The sequence below is a fragment of the Stegodyphus dumicola genome, chromosome 3, assembly GCF_044657685.1.
Source record: "Stegodyphus dumicola isolate Sdum_Otavi_A_Nest chromosome 3, ASM4465768v1".
In the NCBI taxonomy this organism is placed as follows: Eukaryota; Metazoa; Arthropoda; class Arachnida; order Araneae; family Eresidae; genus Stegodyphus; species Stegodyphus dumicola.
In genome coordinates this window covers 140,788,833-140,809,631 of record NC_140770.1, presented here as the reverse complement: position 1 = coordinate 140,809,631, position 20,799 = coordinate 140,788,833, and the positions used below count along the sequence as shown (strand labels likewise).

Here is a 20,799-nt window from a genome sequence, read left to right as displayed (position 1 = left end):
GAAAAAACTGTGTATCAACTCTACTTCTGCTGCATTTTTTTCTCCTTTGTTTTGCCATCAGATTTCTAATTCTCAAGATAGCTAGCTACACGGCTGTATCATTCTATATGCACAGCTGAGAGAGAATCAGGAAGTCATTGACACCGAATCATTATATATATATATATATATATATGTATGTATGTATATAATATACAGTTCTATGTATTTATATATATATATAGATATATATATATATGTATATAATATACAGTATTATGCATATATATATATATATGTATATAATATACAGTATTATGTATATATATATGACGGAGCTGACCAGATTATTCATTTAAATCCTGAAAAATGGTTTTCTGCAAACATACCATGTTATGGCGTAGTTACATGTGACACATAAAGAATCAAGTAATATCACAAGTATGGCGGGCTACTTAAAACTATAACTTACAGCACTTTTGTACATATTGCTATCAGAAACAATCATATAAAAATTTGCTGCAATTGACACATTTACATATTTAATAGAGGTTTCATATTTAAATTTTCTGAATATTTTGTATTTTTATCACTACTTATTACAGCACTTTATTATTTTTACAGTTGCTAATAATTATCTCTACATAACACATGTTGATAACCAGCTGATAAAGATCTAGCATTGATTAAATGTGACCTAGTTTTTAAAAACGACTTTTTAAAAAGTGTGTTATATATTTTAACGTTATTTGTTTACTCTAAAGAGTTATGTTTTTTCTGTTTAATGTAATGAATATTTACTCTTCGATAAATCTACCAAAGGAAAAGAACTCATTTAATTAAAAAAAAGATATCGATTAACTAACTACTGAAACTGAAGTTAGTAAATATATATATATCCTTGTATTTAATAAAACGGAATTTATTAAACATCTCTGCGGAAACCCGTTCGAGGTGTTTATTGTTTTCAGCTTCCGAAATAGGCGTCCTGGTTACTCCTTGCAACTTTCAAGCTAAAGATATCTAGTGAAATATATGCACAGCTATGTTTTGGAAAATTAAAACTTTTCTTTATTAAATAAACCCACCTATATTCATGTGGCGTTAAATGTATGATGAATTATTATTATTATTTTCTTCCGTTTTCTTCTGTCATTTTAAACTGCTCCTTTTTCAGGAACATATGTTCTGTTCAATACCTTTAATTTCCGGACCACCAAGTCACAAGCATATCCTATCATATCTTCTTAGCTTAAAATTGTTTCAAGTAGGAAATTGAAATCGGCATATGATGATTTGATTGCAGTTTATTCTTAAACTTATAATTTCCGTACTCTCCAATTGGACTTCTATACTTTCCAATGGAATTCCAATTAATTAATTTGTTAGTAGTAAAACTGAAGTTGCCTGTTTTTTCAACAGTAGAAATTTGTTGTAGTTGATTATTTGAAGATTTAGATGGTCGACTACATTTTGTGAAGTATTAATTTTATTAAGAATAAGGCATTCTGAATAAATTTCGGAATTTTCTGTTTTATTAAAATTATTAAAGTAATAAGATTATCTATGTATCTGTAAGTATGAGCGTAATAAATAAAATAATTTTGTTGTAAAGTTTTCTGGAATGTAAATTCTTTAATAAATAAAAAAAAGAGATTACAAAGACCTTATGGGCGTATGAGCTACCACTGGAATGCCTCTTACTTGCTTAAAAGTTGACTTTGGAATTCAATGTAGTTATGAAAAACACTGCATTTAATCTATTCCATCTGTTAAAGGCTAGAACGGTCAGTATAGAAGGAAAGATTTTAGCTAGATCAAGCAGGCTAGTACAGATTTCTTCTAGTGGGAGCGAAGTACATAAGTTTTCAAAAACATAGTAATTGATATTTTGTATGTCAATAGACTGAACAGGTATTAATTATTTGAATGTTATAATTGGTTATCCAGCAATAATTATGTTCCGTGTGACAAGTATTGAAGATTAATAAAAATACGTAAATCAAAATATAATTTTAATTTTGAGATAGTTCCTTTGCTTTTGTCTGTTTTAATTTGTTCGTTTTCCTATTGTAAAAATAATAACTGCTTAAAAATGTCTGTCTAAACTGCAATAAGGCAAAATTCATGTCACCCACCCGATTTGCACATAATGCTCATGATGCAAATGCCTACACAGTGCTTCAGCCAATACTGACTGCAAGTTTCAGAACCGAAATTTGAAATTAACCATTCAAAATAAAGCTAACAAAAGCCAAATCTTTCTGAATCGGATTTTTAACTTGGACATAAGGTATTTCTGCCTGCCGACAGCTGGCCGCTTATCTCTCTCTCATTAATTGTATTATCATAAAAAGTCCCCATTTGTAAAGCGTATGTATGTGGTCAAGAAATGATCAGAGGACTCTGTGTAAATTCGCCCTTTGCTCTGCGTAAATTTGTACTACGAATGCATTTTACAAAAATTAAAATGTGTTAAATAGGGCAATATGACTAGCATTTTTCATGCATCAGATTCTGTCACACCGTTAATCGGTGCAACTGGAACATCTTCTCTAAATTATTCCAGAAATCTCTAAAATGTTACGTATATATTAAAAAGGCAAAACTAACTTGTGATGAATGAATAAAAGAATAAACTTAAAAAAATATGCCTAGCAAAATTTACTCAGTTTTAGGCAAATCTGCATTTCAATTTTACACTTCTCCTTATATTTGACTATAAATTTAGTTCAACTAGAGTGCAATTCCTTTACTTTAACTTGTAATTTCTTGTTTCCCTTTATATATTATTTTTCATATCAAGTTATTCTACATACTTAAATTTAGTTTGTTAATTTACTCTCTAGATGTTATTTTTTCATTTATTACAATAATTGTGCAATAAAAAAGTTCATTATTAATGTATTCGAGAATGAGGTTTTTAAAAGTTAAATAATATCTCCTGCTGTTTAATTACCAATTCAAATATTTATGGAATGAAACTAAGCAATATTCTACAAAATATTTAAATTATTATACATTGTAAGCAGTAATAATATGCAAAGTTTTAAAAATGCTATAAAATTCAAGATAAATGCGTTTTTCTAAATCTTTTGTAAGAACACTGAACTGCTTTAGTCATGAAAAATGCTTTACGTTGTGTCTGCAGTTCAAACGTAAGGCCTTTTATGGCTCACATAAACTAAATCAATATTTATAGCAGAAGGAACAGAATTAATAAACTACTTTTAAAAGAATTTTCTTAACTCCCTAAAAGTTATTATCAAATTTATCGTAATTCTTTCATACGTTAGAACGAAAGGAAAACTCACCACGTAGTAAAAAGGTTTGGTAATTATAAGCTGCAGAGTAATGCATTTTCTTAATCCAGGCTCGACTATCTGTAAGCGACCCTTTGTTTTCCTATTTCATTATATTTAAGCTTTTACAGACAGCTCGATATATTGTTTAGCAGTACCTTCAAAATGTTTAAATAATGCACACTGTGTCAACAGTGTTTTAGAATAGATTTTATAAAAACTCAAATACTTAAAGAAACTACACTATAATTTAGGTTAAAAATAACGCGCTGAACAAATATTAATTTAGAATCCAACCAACAAACATCAGCGTTATAGTTGCAAACTTTCACAGGACTCGTTTCGATGGTTTTACCGAACGATCAGTCTCAACTGCCAAAGAGCAGTTGCTCTTTGGCAACCTCTGCTCTTTGGCAACCTCAACTGCTCTTAGGCAGTTGAGGTTGCCAAAGAGCAGTTGAGGCTGAAGTTAACGATCCTAGTTCTAGTTAAAGACCTTAATTCCAATCCCTCTTTACCTTCAAGGAAATCATTCTTTGGTTTTCTTGTTTCATCAACAGATGGCACCAGTAGCTTAACTGCTATCCAACCATTCTTACTTATCAGTATATTTTAACTCGTTCATTTGCTCTTTGGCAGCTGAGGTGATGGCTCGATAAAACCATCGAAACTAGTCCTGTGAAAGTTTGCAAATATAAATGCTGATTTTTGTTATTTGACTTCTAAATAAATACTACAAGGTAGTTGTAATAAAAAAAACCTATTCAGAATTATGAACAGCTTCTCCTGATTGATGAATCAAGTCGAAATCTGGTACAGCTTTATGCGAATCATGAGGAATAAAAAACTGCAACGAAAAAATAATATTCAGATTTCGATCACCAGGTGAAAAAGGTGACCCATAAAACGGCATCTAATCACAGCATTCATTCAATGTGCATTCCATTTGCGTCAATCGCACGTTTAGAGCGCCGAATTAAAGCATGATTAACAGTAGCGAGAAATGTTTCCAGTAATCCTCACAATCAGAAATCACAAGATGTAAATTTCAGAGAATGAGGAGGCCAGGCAGCTGGAAAATTTCTAGAAATTAACCGGTCATCTCCATAGTGGGAGCAAAACAATTCCTTCACTTCTTGGCCAATAAGAGGTAGTGTGCCATCTCGTAAGCAACTAGTAGTCTTTATAGATTTTCGTTCTTGGAAAACAGGAGTGACTGCTATTACAGAAATTCTTAGTAACTGGCTCTCTGGATGGTGCACATTTTAGGGACTTGAAAAATATCATACTTAAAGAAAAATCCGATGTGTACACCATGTGACTTCCTTGTACGGAATATTAAATTATACGTATTTTTTCTTGCATTTCATTTAAACTTATTGGATTGAAGTAAATCTACTTCGTCGATAGCGCATAAACCACAATAGAATAAACGCACTCTTTAAAGTTCACTATATTTGTATACCATAGCGACACTCTGGCGCTAGGTTCACTTAAGAGCGTTACATTTCGTTCCTATTATAACTCATAATGCACAAAATTTATATCATTTGAAGAATTATTTAATCATTGCCACATGTTCTATTCAAATACTATAATAAATCTGGAACGATGTATAAAAGAAATTAAGCAAACAAAAAAGAAATAGTTTTTCACACACGATTCAGTATTTCTCATTCAATTAATTCAGTTCTCACTTCGCGACAAGGCAAAAACACATAAAAACTCAAAATATCTATATTAAAAATTTTGAAGTAAATCTTAAACACTTATTTTCTCGAAAAACTGCTGAAAGGATTAAGCATGATTTAATTTCAATAATAAATGAAGGCGTTATCTTTGTTGCTGCAAAGCTTAGTCTCTCTAGATTGGCAACAAATATATTAGTCTGCTGTTTCAAATGCAAACAAATTTGTCCGCTATGTTTTTTTTAAAAATTAGGCTTAACCGCAGTTAAACAGGTTTTACATTGTTGATAATTCTACAAATATTGCTTGCAGATTTCCTAAAGGCATAAAAACCTTAACCGGAAGATAAGAACAGCATAATTCAATCATTTTTAAAGCAAAAAAAAAAAAAAAATGCCCTATTTACAAACATATAAGAGTAAAGAAACAGATCACTGAGCCGAGTAACATAGTGGATGCAACCAAAACACGAGGTGCACATCTACATGTTATAGCAGTCCTATATAGAAAGTTTCACCGTTCTGAGAGGTACTCGTTTTTGAGCTATGCGAGATACGTACGTATGTTCGTACAGACGCCACGAAAAATTCTCTTCAGAATTCATTTTAAAGCAGTTTTATAATTTTTTTTTTAGGAAAAGAGTCTTTTATTCTGTCCATACGTACAAATGTCACGCAAAAACATCGTTAAATTGTATTCGATAGGGGTCAAAATGGATAGTTTTGTTGAAATATGCAGCCTGAAACTTTTCGCGTTTACAATACTTCCTTTTTATTTCGAAGTAAAAAGGGCCAAAAATGAAGTCAGCAATAAATTCACATCATGAGATCGTATAATCAGAATGCAGACCCTGTACAATCGAGCATACAGTTCCTAATACGCTACAAATCTATCGTTCTAAGTATGCAATGCTTTCGTTCTGGGGGAAAATGTGCTTCGTTTGACTACAAAACATTCCAAGTCCGTGCATTTTCAGCAGCCATTCTTGCGAAAAACCCGAAAGCTTGATACGGATATCGACGACCTTGATACAACCTTGTATGGACACTGCATTTCCTATAGATCAGTAGAGAGAGAAATAATGTGACACTGCTCGACTACTCACTGAAAACTAACGGGAGCAGGATTCTTTGTCAACCTTAGCGACGGCGATTTAACCACAGTTTCACTGGAAATCTATTTCCATTCTCTTCCTGGCAGCATAGTCAACTTCCGAGAGTCTTCAAATTTAATAATCGTCTTTTTCAAACTATTCTTCAACATAAGCTCTTTTCGCAAGCCTTTAGAGTGCTAATCCTTGCACAATGCAGCTAAACTGTTACCGCGGTTTTTGATAAAACAACTTGACCAGTAAAGCTTGATCATTTTTCAGAAAAGCATGGTAAAGAATTATCTTACGGCACTGATTACAAGCATTTTAAAGGGCTCTTAATTTGGATACGCCTTTTCTACATTATGTGAAAAGCGCCATATAGTGATCGAATTTGAACTATTGTTTTATCTTCCATTTTCCTTTTTTCAGTTTCCCAGATAACATTCGTGTGTTTTGTCATAATGAAATAACCTAACCATCTTTTCCCCATGATTTATATGACAGGTTTGAATGAAATACGTTAGGGCTCTACATAAGTCTCGATACGGTCACTGTTCTACTTAATATATTTTGATGCATCCAAAACAATATTTAAATGCCTTTTTAAGGATTAACTGTTATAATATAATTTTTATCTTTTTTAAATTTCCCTGATTTCCAGAAGTGCAGTCTAAAAAGTACCTTTAGGGTCATATTTTACTTTGCATAAGAAAGGATAGAATGCACATGCCAAATCCATTTAAAAGCCAATTAATTAAAAATAATTAGGCACTTTTTTCCGATAAACTACTAGAAGATATTTTAATGAGCAATAACCCCCTGATTTACGAAATACGTGGCTTACGTAAATTTGTAGTTACGCAAGTGAGACAAAGCCGTCACAATCAAACTTAAACCAATTAAAATAAGGACTCCGTAAGGGATTTCTTTTAGTAACGACCCTATTTCTTGCATTTCTAAAATAATATTCACATCCAGTAATTTAGTCACTTCTTTAACATTGTTAGTTTTCGTTGTTTATTTACCCCCAAAATGGATTCAAAACGCATAATCGAATACACTGATAAAACAACTGGTAGTTACTTTAAAAGTAATATTTCTCATGTATGACTCCCCCCTCCGGGGGTCTACGTAGAGAACTCTGAAAAGCTACTGGTTAGGATCTGTACCTAGTCAATCTCGGCCACAGAGTATACAAATAATGAACCTAGTGGTTCTGGAGGCTCCGGAAAAGTCACTTATTGGCTTGCTCGGTGTCTGGCATAGCCTGGGTTACTGGAGCAGATGGCTCCAGTAACCTAGGATGACGTCTCGGGTACGCTGGGTAATGTCCCTCTGCGACGGGCAGCCCGAGCGACTGGCAAGTAGCAAATCATAGTCAACGACCGGTGTAGCAAAAGCGATGCGCTCTTCTCTCCAATGTGCGAGGGCAGGTGTTGAACCCCTATTCCTGGTTCTGTGGGGCGAGAGGACTTTTAGCGCCATTAAGTTGGCGGAAAGAGGAATGCCCAAATTTACCTTATCTTCTCATGTATGAAGATGAGAAAATTATATAAATAATAGCTCGAGATATAAATTGACCTAATTCTACAATGAATATAATAGTAAAGGTTAACGTTTGAATTGTTGGAAGTATTAGAGTAGCGTTAACCCTTTGCCTTAAAATAACGCATGGAAGACATGATGCCCTGTTCTGGCCAAATGTGAGAACTACGGATTATATTCGTGATCCCTTTTCTGTGCCTAAAATGAGAATCTCATATCGGACACGTGATTGCTTTTACGTTATTGTTACTGTTTGGTATAGCTGCAATATAAGAGTTGAACATTTACTGTTTGACACAGTTGCAATATATTCGTGAAATTGAATATACACTAGGTATAGCAGAATTATTACCGAAAACTTCACAATCAAACTATAGCAGATTAAGAGAGATACCCACTGGACATAACCATAGAGACTTACTCACTTACTTACCACCAACTGAGTTACTGTATCACCTGTTATATGACTATCAGCATTTGTACTCAATTGGAGGAGCATTTTATTGTCGCTAGGCTTAACCAAAAATCTCTGTAGACTATTAAAATTTGTAGCGCAATTTGACAAATTACTTCGGAAGATGGGTATTTGTGACCTGTGGTTATTAAAGAGACCCTGTCAAGACTTTGACTGTGATGAATGATTTATTTTTAGATTGCTTTTAGATTTTCGAAGCTCATTGCCAGGTAGTCTATGAGAGATTTAAGTTAGTCTATGAGAGATTAAGTAAGAAAAACAACTCTAAAAAAATAGTAACTACAAACCATCGTAGTAGCTTATTCGTTTGGAGTTGTTTCAGCCATAGCGGGGCATTTTCAGCTATATACGGCCGTAAATGAAGGTCTATGGGATTGCAAGGCTGGACACCATAGAGACTGCAAGGACCAAATTGGAACATTTCCCAAAACGCACTGATCCAACGCCATCAAAACAAAGACCAGCAAAGAATTGTAAAGTTTGCGCAAAGCATAAGAAGCGCGGTGAAACAACGTGGGAATGTAAAAAGTGTGAAGTTGTACTACATGTTTCTGACTGTTTTAAAAAATACCGCACACTGGAGAACATTCAATTTTCTGTCATTGATTTCAAATGTTAGTAATAAAACAATACGCTTCCTAAAACATTTAAATAAAATTTTGATTAATACATTACTTAATTATAGATTAGAAATTATTCAAGCATTAAATTTTACACAGCAAATATTTAAACGACTGAGCATTTTTACTTTTTCTGGTATATAACCATAAAAATATTGTATGAAATAAAAACATTAATGCATGATTTAATAAAAGTGAAATGAAACAATAAAAATATAATTAACAAATTTTGCAGTTTTATTAAATATTAAATGCAGTACTATTAAAATCTACCTGTTTGAGTAAAATTTAGCCTGTGATAAAACTAACCTTTACACCATTCTTCTGAAATTGACATTCAAAAAAGCATAATTTTATTTCCCTTATTAGTGGCTCGCAATACTTATCTTGTTTTATAGTCTGCGAAAGTCTGTCGTAGGAATAGTATATAACCTAGTCTTATTAGACTTTTAGTATTCTAATCTACTAAACATAAGCCTTTAAAACGAGACTGCAAAGTACACTCATGTCTATAAATTAAGGATAATGCAAAATCAGGTAAAGGAAGAGTTAGAAGCAACACAAATTTGACTTATTTGTAAAGCTTATTTATTAAACAAAAGGTAAAGAGCAAAAAAAGATGCTATATGTTTGATATTATTAAAAAAATTAGCGATTTCTCACCCTGGAGCAAATTACAAAAAGAAACCTATTTACAAAAAACCAATATTACATGGTTGGTATGATTGTTAATACATTGTATGTCTCCCAGACGATAAAATACAGTCAGTACAACGCCTAGGCATGCTGAGTATCAAATTATCGATGATCTAAACTTAGTGGATATTACACCACTCAAAACGTAATGCTCTTCGAAGTTCCGGTAGACATGTAGGAGGAGGTTGACGGGCTGCAACTCGTCGGCCAAGCATGTCCCACACGTGCTCTACTGGATTCAAGTCCGGTGAGAATGCTGGCTAGTCCATACGGGTGATATCCTCCGATTGAAGGCATTCGCTTACGATGTTTGCACGGTGAGGACGGGCGTTGTCATCCATAAACACAAATTGTGCGCCCATGGCGCCCCGAAACAAGCGTACATGTTTTTCCAGAATGTCGTCCCGATAGATTTGGCTTGTTATGGTTCCAGTTTGAACATGCAGGTAAGTTCTGGAACCCAGAATAATTCCACCCCAAACGAGCACTCTTGCACCACCGTAACGGTGTCGTTCAATGATGTTTTCTTGGTGGTAACGGGTACCTGGACCTCTCCATATGAAAGTGCGGCGAGAATCAGACTGCAAGCTAAACCCGGACTCGTCGGAAAACATCACACAAGCCCACTGTTACGGTGTCTGCAATGCATGCTCTCTACTCCAGGCTAACCGCAGGCGACAGTGAGTTGCAGTAAGTGGAACGCATCTGACAGGTCTACGAGCATATAGACCAATCTGGCCTAAGCGTCTGTACACGGTCTGCCTTGAAATTGTCGTACCAGTGGCTGAAGAGAGCTGGCGAGACAGGTCTGAAGCTGTGCTTGGCCTGTTTCTTTTGGCAGTAACTGCCAAATACCGGTCCTCATTCGGCGTTGTAACTCTGGGGTGACCTGTGCTGTAACGTCTACTCACATTACCATCATCTTGAAATCGTTGTCAAAGCCTGGAGATGACACTCTGGGCTCCCATCTTATGGCCCCTCGTCTGTAAACACACCCCCACAATGTACAGTATATGTGATCAATTAGGCCAAATATGTATCTGACAGGTGGTATATGTGTATTATTATTTTTTAAGTGTGTTTTATTTGTCATAAGTCTTCAGTGTTAATCAAGTGTATCCCTCTCCCCCCCTTTTTTTTCCCTCTGCGTGTGTGTTTTCTGTACATTTTCATGTTTTTGTGTTTTCATACATTTAGTACCTAGCTCTGATCCCCTCACCTGTAAATCCGTCCCACAAGTCTCATACCTGTAATTATGTAATTAGTCAAGCAATGTTAATAATTCGCCCCTGTTTGGCCATGTAAACTCCTGCACCCTTAATAAGCTCCCGGTGTGGACTCTTGAGGTCACAGGGAGTTGTTGCCATTAGATAGTGGAAGGCGAGGGACACATGCCTGTTTATCTCTGGTAGCCACCAGGCGTCCCCGTCTTCCGTCACCTACCTACCTACCTACTTCCAGTCGGGTACGCCCACATTCCAGAGGGCCGATAATTCTACCACGTAAAAAATCATCCAAATGCGTCCTTTGTGTCATAACTATTCGGCTATTGCGAATAATTTTACTTCTTTGCCTGTATTCGCTATATATCACTCTCTTACACTCTCGTCATTGTGACGTACCATCGGTGTCATCTGGTTACTTCCTGAAATTTGCATATGATTCTTGAAAATGTGTGTAGTGATTTTACACGTGATATATTTATTTTAGAGTTCGATTTACGCGTGACTCCGAATTATCCTTAATTTATGGACATGAGTGTAAAAACCCGTTGCAATTCAAGATCTTACAAAAACTGCTTAGGGAAACTTTTCAAAAGAACGAAAATATTTGTGTTTATCGAAATTTAAGATAATGCAGAAATCCCTTTAAATTTCGCAAGTAAGGATGATCATTTACCTCAATAAAAATACAACTTCCTCAAGGCTATTTATGATGCTTGACAAACTAACCCCAGTTCTCGACGCATAAAGTAAAAACATTGCTTTTCTTTAATTTATTAAGTTTATTATACTTAAACATGATCGCCTTCCAACCTTTAAGTTAGTAAATTTTAAGGAAGATATCCGAAAATGAACAGAAAAAAACTTTACAGGTGGAATGGGTACTTTCCCAAAATTATTTTGACAGCCCAAATAAATTCATAAATATCAAGTAATCATAATTATCTCAAAATAATTCTTGCAAACTATTTCAATTTTAAGGATAATGTAAAATGGTTTATTTTATTTTTGCAAACTATGGGACCATTTGAATAACTTAAAAATGTAATTTCAGAAATTAAGTAATTGTTGAAAACTTTCTGAGTTAATAGCTTGAAATTTATTATACTTCTTTTCTGTCTGGGAATTTGAAACTCATATGTGCGCATTATGATGTAATATAAAACTGAATTATGCATTCTCTGTTTCGACAGAACACATTCGTGAATATGTTTACGTCATTTTTAGAATATGTAAAATTATTTATTAGTTGAAATACACAGGACGAATCGCATACATCCAATTCAAATATTTGAAATTTCCGAAATCAAAATTTATGAAACATTTTAATGTACGACACCGCTACACGATTACGATTAATGTAGTACTTGAAATTTCAGTTGTAATTTATGCTGTTCACTTTAAATCCGTTTGTTTGGAGCATAATGGAGATGCGGTTTTTCCTAATAGAACATTTTTTTTTATTATTGAGCATCACTCCGGAACGTATCATTATGAAAAAGCTGATAAAGCGTTTAAAGAGAACTTCTCAAATGTTCTTGAATCTATCGAGACAAGGAATTTCCAACTGGAAACCTGATTTCGAAAAATGAAAGACAACATATTTACTTAGTCCCTAACTTAGAAAAATGTAAAGAGTAATTCACATCACTGTTGACGTACATTGGCGAAGTAACTGTCGTAAATTGCTGACTTAAACGCCTATGATCGCGCTCGTAGATGACGAGTCCAGCCAGCCACGAAGATTTCGGTTTTAAAACACGTCTGGCACCTGATCCGACGTCATTTATTTACACGTTCGGAGAGGGTTAGTAAAGAGAACAGTGCAGCGTTAGATGGGTGTAGACAACTCTGTTTCCATAATACTCTCTCACTACGGATTCATCAGCGTTCGAGCGGTAAATTCGTTGAATACTAGTAATTCGACTTGAATTCGAATCCCCGCGAACGGACTGGCTGAATGGCGCTTTCGTAGTTTTCCTCGTGTGTAACATATATACGAGCCAGTTTTCCTAAAGAAGTCCTCCGAGAAGGCATCCTTTTTCTTAGGCAAATAGCCCTTATGTGTTTTGCCATAACTAAATAAGCCAGTCAAACCACCTCTCTCATTATGACGTTGAAATAATTAGACATATACTGGAAAAGGAGAAGAATAGGGAGGAGGAGGAATCAGATGAAGACGAAGATAATACATAGAAGGAGAGAGAGTTACGTGAAAGGAAGGTGATGAAATACTGCAGACATTCAAAGAATTTGCCAAGCAATGTTCATATATGTCATTACATATATTATAAAACTTCACTGGATACACATTGAATATTTAAAGTTCTGGCGAATATCTTTAAATAAGGCATTTATCTGAAATATAAAATCGTATTTGCATGCTTTAGTTTTAATAATATGTACGATTTTTGATATTATTTATTTAATTGTGGCCAACAGATCGAAAAACAGAACCATCCGTCTTTATATGCTGCAATTTCTACAAATGGCATCGCAAAGCGTGAACAAATAGGCTCTAGAAATATATCTTCAATCATCCGGAAAATTCTCTTATTCGGATAGGAAAGGTCCCGTTGCTGCAGTTAAGAGAAATAACTCCTTTTAATTATACATAATATTTTCATTCTTTGTATAAAGTGCAAGTTTTCTTTAGAAAAGTCACTGTTTCCTAAGAATTATTTTAATTTCTGCTGTACAGAATAACAAGACCATTGAATTATTCAACTTCTTTCTCTTATGTTTGTATATAAAAGCATCACGGCTTATAATGTATACAATTCACGTAGGAGTGAAAGGAAGCCAATATTTGATATGTATCGTTTGATAACAAAACGCTAAAATAACGTAATAACAATGTTTGGGAGTGTAATATCCCTTCTCTTCTTTCGATTTAGTGTTTAGTTTTAGCTTTAATGTAAAATGAAATGTTTATGTCATGTTTTTTTAATCACTAAACGAATTCAGAATATATATTAAAATCTGTCTTTTCGAGCCCTAAATATGTATATCAAAGATAGCGGTGATCCTTTTCAACCTATTGTGATTGTTGCGATTGTATTCTTTGAATATACACTGAATTTTGAATCGACTCAGAATCTTTTTCTTGCTAACCTTTTACCATCTGTTAAGGATTCTGTTCCAAAGGAAATATACATGGATTTTGTCTCGGATTAATATTGGTTTTTTACTTTTTTAATGTCTAAGAATTTTTTCATGCCTTTATATTCTGTTACATTTTACTCTGGAACTCGAAAACACATTCGATTTTATTATTCACTAATCACTCCTCTATTACGTGGTTTATTTTAAGAGTAATTGATCTTTACAAATTAATACAACTTGTGATGAGAAAATACAGTGAATGATTAAGTTCATGATTAATTTACAGGAAAGACGGTACATGTGTGCAGGAAGACAACTTACTCTTCTTCAATATACTTACTCTTGATGGTTATGCGCTTAGCATTCTTTGAATGAGGCAGCCTGTAGGATATGGTTGAGTTCGTTTACATAAGGTTGGGTGTTCGGCAATGTCCGAAAACCATTGTCCTTTTAAGCTTTTTCTTCAAGCAAAGAAAAAGAAAATAATCGGGAGGTGTCCAATTGGGATTAAATAGGGGAAGGTGAGGAACACAACGACTCCCTTTCGTGCCAAGAACTACTTACGGTTATGGTGGCACCTGGCACCTCATTGTACCTAACTTTGGGCGCAGCCCAGCCCACCTAACCCTATTAGAATTAGAACCCATCTAAATTAATATTAGAATTTAAAGATAAAAATTATTATAATTCTATAACTTAGATATGTCTTTAAATTTTTCTTTAAATGAATCAGATTAAAAAGTTTAAAAAATATTATTAAGATGCGCGTTTTGTTGCTTTTAAATAACGTAGTTCGTTAATGAATAACAGACAGGTTTAGTTTTTGAATATGAAATATTTTCAGCTTTGCCGAATGACAGCAAAATGGCGCGTGGATTATATTTTTTTTTATTTCGAGTGGCAGCAACTTGCTGCGAATCCCTGATTTTGTTAATCAAAAATTCACTAAGATTGCGCAAAAAATGAAATAAATAAAAGCAAATTCGAAAAGTAAGATTCGGGCTTGGAAGTGTACATGTTGGGATGGAGAACTATATGTGTTTAAAATTAGATTTGGATTTAAACCTCTTCACAAAAGACCAATCTGAAAACCCCTTTCTGTTATTCCGACTTACCCCACCTGTCTTAGTAACACCAGAATAAATAAACGAATTTTATCGTGGCTGAGAGCGCAGGATCGCGTTTACAATTGGCATAAGCCAGTGGTTTCCAAACTTTATTTTATCACGGCTGCCTTAAAAATATTTGATCATATGTAGCCTCCCTTCCATTTTATAAAATACTACAAACACAAAAATTTTAGTACTAAAAAAATTATTAAGATACACTCTTATACACAAGAAAAAACGAATAGCAATAATTTATTATTGTCGCTTAATGAGATGAATGTGCGCAATGTTTATCAAATTTCGGTGTCATTGATGAGATAGCTACACGAAGCTCCTTTTCTACAAACAAACGCGCACGATATTTCGATTTTATTGCAGCTAATGCAGAAAATCTGCTTCGCATAAAAAAGATGTTGCGAACGGCAGCAATACTTTTAAAGCTTTATTTGACAAAATATTATATTCACTCCTAATATTTAGCCAAAATTGAATCAAAGATAAATTCTGAAATTTTTGTTTTAAAGAAGTATCACAAGATAGTTCAATCAAGTTTTCTTTTTAATTCAAATTCGTCATCTTCTTCGTCAATAAATGGATTCTGTATCCATGCATACTTTGTAAAATCAAGATCATCAAAATAATTCAAAAAAATGAATTAACAAACCATCCAAGTGTTCAACAAATATATTTTTGTTTGCTTCTAAATTAACTTGGGCGCATAAATTTAAAAGTGGAAACATGTTTAACCTATTTTTTTTTCCAAATTTGTCTTCCATATCTCCATTTTTTATAGAATGCTTTCACTTTATCTTTCAGAATCAATAAATGCATTTGTGACCCTTGCATCTATTTATTCAAAACACTCAATTTTCCAAAATTTTCCAGCAAATAGGTAAGTTTAATAAGAAAGTTATCATCGCTAAACATATTTGCATCCTCATTATGATTTTCTTCGAGAAAAATTGCAATTTCTTCTTTGAGTTCAAATATTCTCTGAATCAGTTTTGCACGAGATAGCCAGTGCACTTCACAATAATACAAAAGGTGTAAGCAGCTTCCATATCTTCACACAGCTTTGCAAATAACCTAAATTTTTAATGGACTGTATTTTATGTAGTTTAAAACTTTCGTTACTTTTGTAAAAACGTAGTTAAGTTCCTCACTCATATTTTTTGATACGAGAACTGATCTGTGGAGCATGTAGTGCGTCCAGAGAACATCTGGTGTTTTCCTTTTAATTAGTGATTGAAGGCCAGATTTATGTCCTGACATTGACTGTACACCGTCTGTACAAAGCCCAATGCGATTATTCCACAATATGCGGTTCTCATCAAAAAAAATTGTTGATTATATTAAAAATTTCACTGGATGTGGCTTTGCCAGGAATGGGTTTGCAAAATAATATATCTTCAATTTATTCTCTTCAACATAACGAACATATGCAATTAAATGTGCGTCTTTAGTTACATCGGTTGCTTCATCTACTTGTAAGGGGAAGTTTGAAGAATCTGAGAAACTAATTGATAGCAAAGATCGTCAGATATATCATCGATTCTTCTGCCAACAGTGTTATCAGCAAGCGGTATTTGTCGCAACTGTTTTGCATATGATTCGCCAAACATTGTTTTGACCACATCAATAGCTGCTAGGAAAACTAATGTTTCTCCTATTGTGTGTCGTTTTTTACGCTTCGCGATTCTGTAAGATACTACTAAGTACGATGCTAATGACGAATTTGATGGAATATGAACTGTTTTTTTTTAACGTTTGCTTTTGTTTAGTGAACTCATCGAATTTTCCTGGGACTTGCTAACGCATTGAGAATGCATCGTTTGAATGTGGCGTTTTAATTTTCTAGGTCTCACACTATCAGCAGCCAAAACTTTCGAACGAAACAAGCACATTTGCTTTCCCACATTATTAGTAATAACACTTGTAAATCCGAACGATAAATAAGACGAATCGTATTTTCTTGTCTTGGGAGTTCTTCCTTCCTGATTCCTACTACTTGTGCCAACATCAGATTCTTCATATATCCTCTAATAAGAGAATTTTTTCTTATAACCAGTCAAGAACTTATCAATTTCTCTAAAAATATTAGGATAATTAATTTATTGTTCTTAAAAAATTAAACTTAATTAAATTACTTACTATTGTGATGAGTGAGTAATTAGGTACGACATGCGACGGAGGACGTGGGCACCACCCCTCTACCAATACGGTTAATCGGTATAGCGCCACGTTCACCTTTATCTAGATCAGCGGTTCCCAACCGCTGTTCCGCGGCACACCAGTGTGCCGTCTGAAGCACCGTGGTGTGCCGCCGGGTCTGGGTGTCACGGTGCTGTTCGCCCGCTATAACTCCTTCCGGCACTCCCCCCGCCAGTGTCATAGGTGGTCACGGCGCTGTGCAGTGCTATAACTCCTCCCCCTGCCAATCTTGACAAGTGTCCGCCGTGTCCCCGCCCCCATGAGACGCAGGCAGACGCCTCACACAGTGTCAGAGAGACAACGGCTGCTGTGAGGAGAGAGACACAGATACTGCAGTGATGGACAAGTTTTTGAAAAGGAAAGAACTGGACTCTGAACAAAATCTGGAGCCAGATGAGAGCCCGAGTATGAGTGGGGGTCAAAAGAAAGCAAAGATGGTTAAATTCTCTGGCGCAAGGCAATATAGCGAAAGCTATATTTCAGTTGGATTTACTTTCACTGGAGATGAACACAAACCAACTCCACTGTGCGTGGTGTGTGGTGAAAAGCTAGCTAACAGTGCTATGGTCCCAAGCAAACTTAAACGCCATCTCCAAACGAAACACCCTTTGCTTCAAAACAAGAATGTGGACTATTTTGTTCGCCTGCGTGACAACATGGAGAAACAGGCAACTTTTATGAGAAAAACAACAAAGGTAAATGAAAGAGCTCTTAAAGCTAGCTATCAAGTTGCTGAACTTATAGCCAAGACAAAAAAGTCGCACACTGTGGCAGAGACATTAATACTTCCTGCCTGCAAAGCTATTGTAGAGGAGATGCTCGGACCTGAAGCAGCAAAGGAAATAGCCAAAGTCCCTCTCTCAAACAACACAATTTCCAGACGTATTAATGACATGTCTGCAGACATCGAAAGTGTGGTTTTGGAAAAGATCCGTATCAGTGAGAAATTTGCATTGCAACTTGACGAGTCTACTGATATCAGTGGACATGCTCAACTCTTAGCTAATGTGCGTTTTGTTGATGGTGATGCAATTAGAGAAAACTTCTTTTTTTTCAAGGTATTGCCAGAAAAAACAACAGGAGAAGAAATTTTTCGGGTCACATCAGAATACCTTGAACAAGGAGGACTTAAGTGGGAAAACTGCACAAGTGTCTGCACCGATGGAACTGCAGCCATGGTCGGGCGCACCAAAGGCTTTGTAAGCAGAGTGAAGGAAAGAAATCCAGATGTAATTATTACGCATTGTTTTTTACACCGCGAGGCTCTCGTAGCCAAGACTTTACCATCAGCCTTAGTTCATGTGTTGGATGATGTTGTGCGCATGATAAACATTGTAAAGTCACGACCCATGAAAAGTCGCATATTTGCAGCTTTGTGTGAGGAGATGGGAGCAAAGCATAAAACCTTGCTGTTTCATACGGAGGTCCGGTGGTTGTCGCGTGGCAAGGTCTTGGTTCGTGTGTATGAGCTGCGGGAGGAACTTAAAGTGTTTCTGACAAATGAGGGATCAGATTACGCAAAGCAGCTTGCAAGTGATGAGTGGTGTGCAAGGCTGGCATACCTGGCAGATATATTTCATCATCTGAATGAATTGAACACCCGAATGCAAGGCCGAAATGAAAACCTGCTTACAAGTACAGATAAAATAAATGCATTCCGTTCAAAGGTGCAACTCTGGCATCAACACGTGGAAAGTGGCAATCTTGAAATGTTCACACTCACCATGCAATGGCAAGGTGTTCACACTGCTGCACTGTGTGAGATAATAGTTAAGCATTTAAAAACTCTTGAGGAGAAGTTGTCATTTTATTTCTCTTCAGTCTCCACTGAATGCCTTGACTGGGTTAGGGACCCTTATAGCTCAGCATCAGTTGTTGAAAAGGAAATGACTTTACAGGAGCAGGAGGAACTAATTGAACTGAGACAAAATCGTGGTTGCAAGCTAAGATTTGCTGATCTACCTTTGGACAGTTTTTGGTTGGATACTGCCAAGGAGTTCCCCCTTCTGGCAAACAAAGCTATTTTGACATTGCTCCCTTTTTCCACTACATATCTGTGTGAGATTAGCTTTTCAAGCATGATTGCTATGAAAACCAAATACAGAGAGAGACTGAGAACTGTTGACGAAGAGCTACGTGTGTGTCTTTCTTCGATTCCAGCCAGAATATCAGCTTTGTGTTCAGCCAAACAGGCCCAGGTTTCGCACTGAAAGTATTTTATAATTTTTCACTATTCTGTTTACTTAATATTTCATAATAAAGTAATTATAAAATACTTTCTTTGTGCTTATTTGATTCCTATTGAAGAGAATTACTTTATTATAGTCAATATAGGCACAGAGTTAATTTTTTAACATTTTCTAATGGTGGTGTACCTTGTGATTTTTTTCCCCGCGACAAGTGTGCCTTGGCCAAAAAAGGTTGGGAAACGCTGCATTAACCAATGTACAAAGATATTAAAACATGTGTATTAGGTACACAGTAATTAGTGGATACCCAAGCGTTATGCTGTTATAATATCTATAGACGCGCGCGCTTACCCGGGACAATTCCAAGAAACGAGATTCTAGTAGCACGGCTTTAAGCGACAGGCTTCCGAGAAATGTTTCGTCTAGCTAGGAGGAACGTGTCCCGGCTAAGAGCAACATTTTAAAACTTTTCCCAAAATGTTCCGGCTGGAGACGTGTTCTTCGAACGTTCAACCAATCAGACGAAAGGTCAGCTTCTGAAGGATCACGGGTAACTTTCAATATGGCGATGGCTCTCACTGTGAAGTGATGGACGGTGGAAATAGAGGCCGATTTAATTATTGCTGTTTTGTTGTAATACAACTGCCTGAGTCATTTTTTAAATGTGTATATATTCACTAAATATATAATCGTGGAAATTTCAGAGTTAACATTATTTTACGACGTTCTTGCATTTCGGATTTGTTTACAAACTGTTCGTAGCAAAAAGTTCGCCAAATTTGTCGTATTTCGTGCTGATCGTGTATTATAACACTGTTATATAATAGAATTTTATTTCTTAAATTTAAGTTGAATAATTTTTTAAAATCCGTTTGTATATGCGCGGCTTTTCTCCTAATTACTTATCTTTTAAATTGTTAACTGCATAATCAGTGACACATTTTAAACAGCATAAAAGATGCATAAAAAAGAAAAGCATAGCTTATGTAATAATGAGAATACTCATTAAATTTGTCTATTATTTTCATGTTATTAATGAAATACTTTTTGAATTATAAATACATTAGAAACTATACCTTTATTGGAAATGCTACATATTGAAACATTGAAAATTTATGGATTTATTATTATGCATGATGAAAAACATTTGTATATACATTCATTAATATAAATCTTATTCATTACATTAATACTAATAAATATATATTAACAACTTCTAAAACATCGCATCTCTCTATCTGTATGTAAATATATGATTTATTAGATATGTATGTATGAATACAAAAATGAACATTGCCAAGAAGTTTATTTGAAGTTACTTTTAATTCAGATAACGATTATGTAATTGGCAGCAACTATAGTTATCAGTTCTTTGCAAATTATTATGGGTATGTAATAATCAGTTGAAAAATAATTGAGGAGTATTTGAGTACTAAAGAGAGTACACATTTTGTTATTGGGTTAATTCATAATTATATCATACGTATGATCTACGTAATAAAAACATGACTAATAAATAATAAGAAATGTAGCAGCTGTGCATTTATAACATTTGATTACTTAA

General features: G+C 34.8%; 2 protein-coding genes across 2 annotated transcripts in view; both read left to right on the top strand.

Annotated features, from left to right (window-relative positions):
- Positions 1-20,799, top strand: part of LOC118202245 (potassium voltage-gated channel protein Shaw-like) — a 437,925-nt gene that overhangs the window by 59,471 nt on the left and 357,655 nt on the right. The gene's annotated exons all lie outside the window — the stretch shown is intronic.
- On the top strand, positions 17,385-19,256 carry LOC118185468 (zinc finger BED domain-containing protein 5-like). Its single transcript, XM_035355328.2, has 2 exons — positions 17,385-18,804; positions 18,868-19,256. The coding sequence occupies exons 1-2, from the start codon at positions 17,385-17,387 to the stop codon at positions 19,254-19,256; spliced, it is 1,809 nt and encodes a 602-aa protein (XP_035211219.2).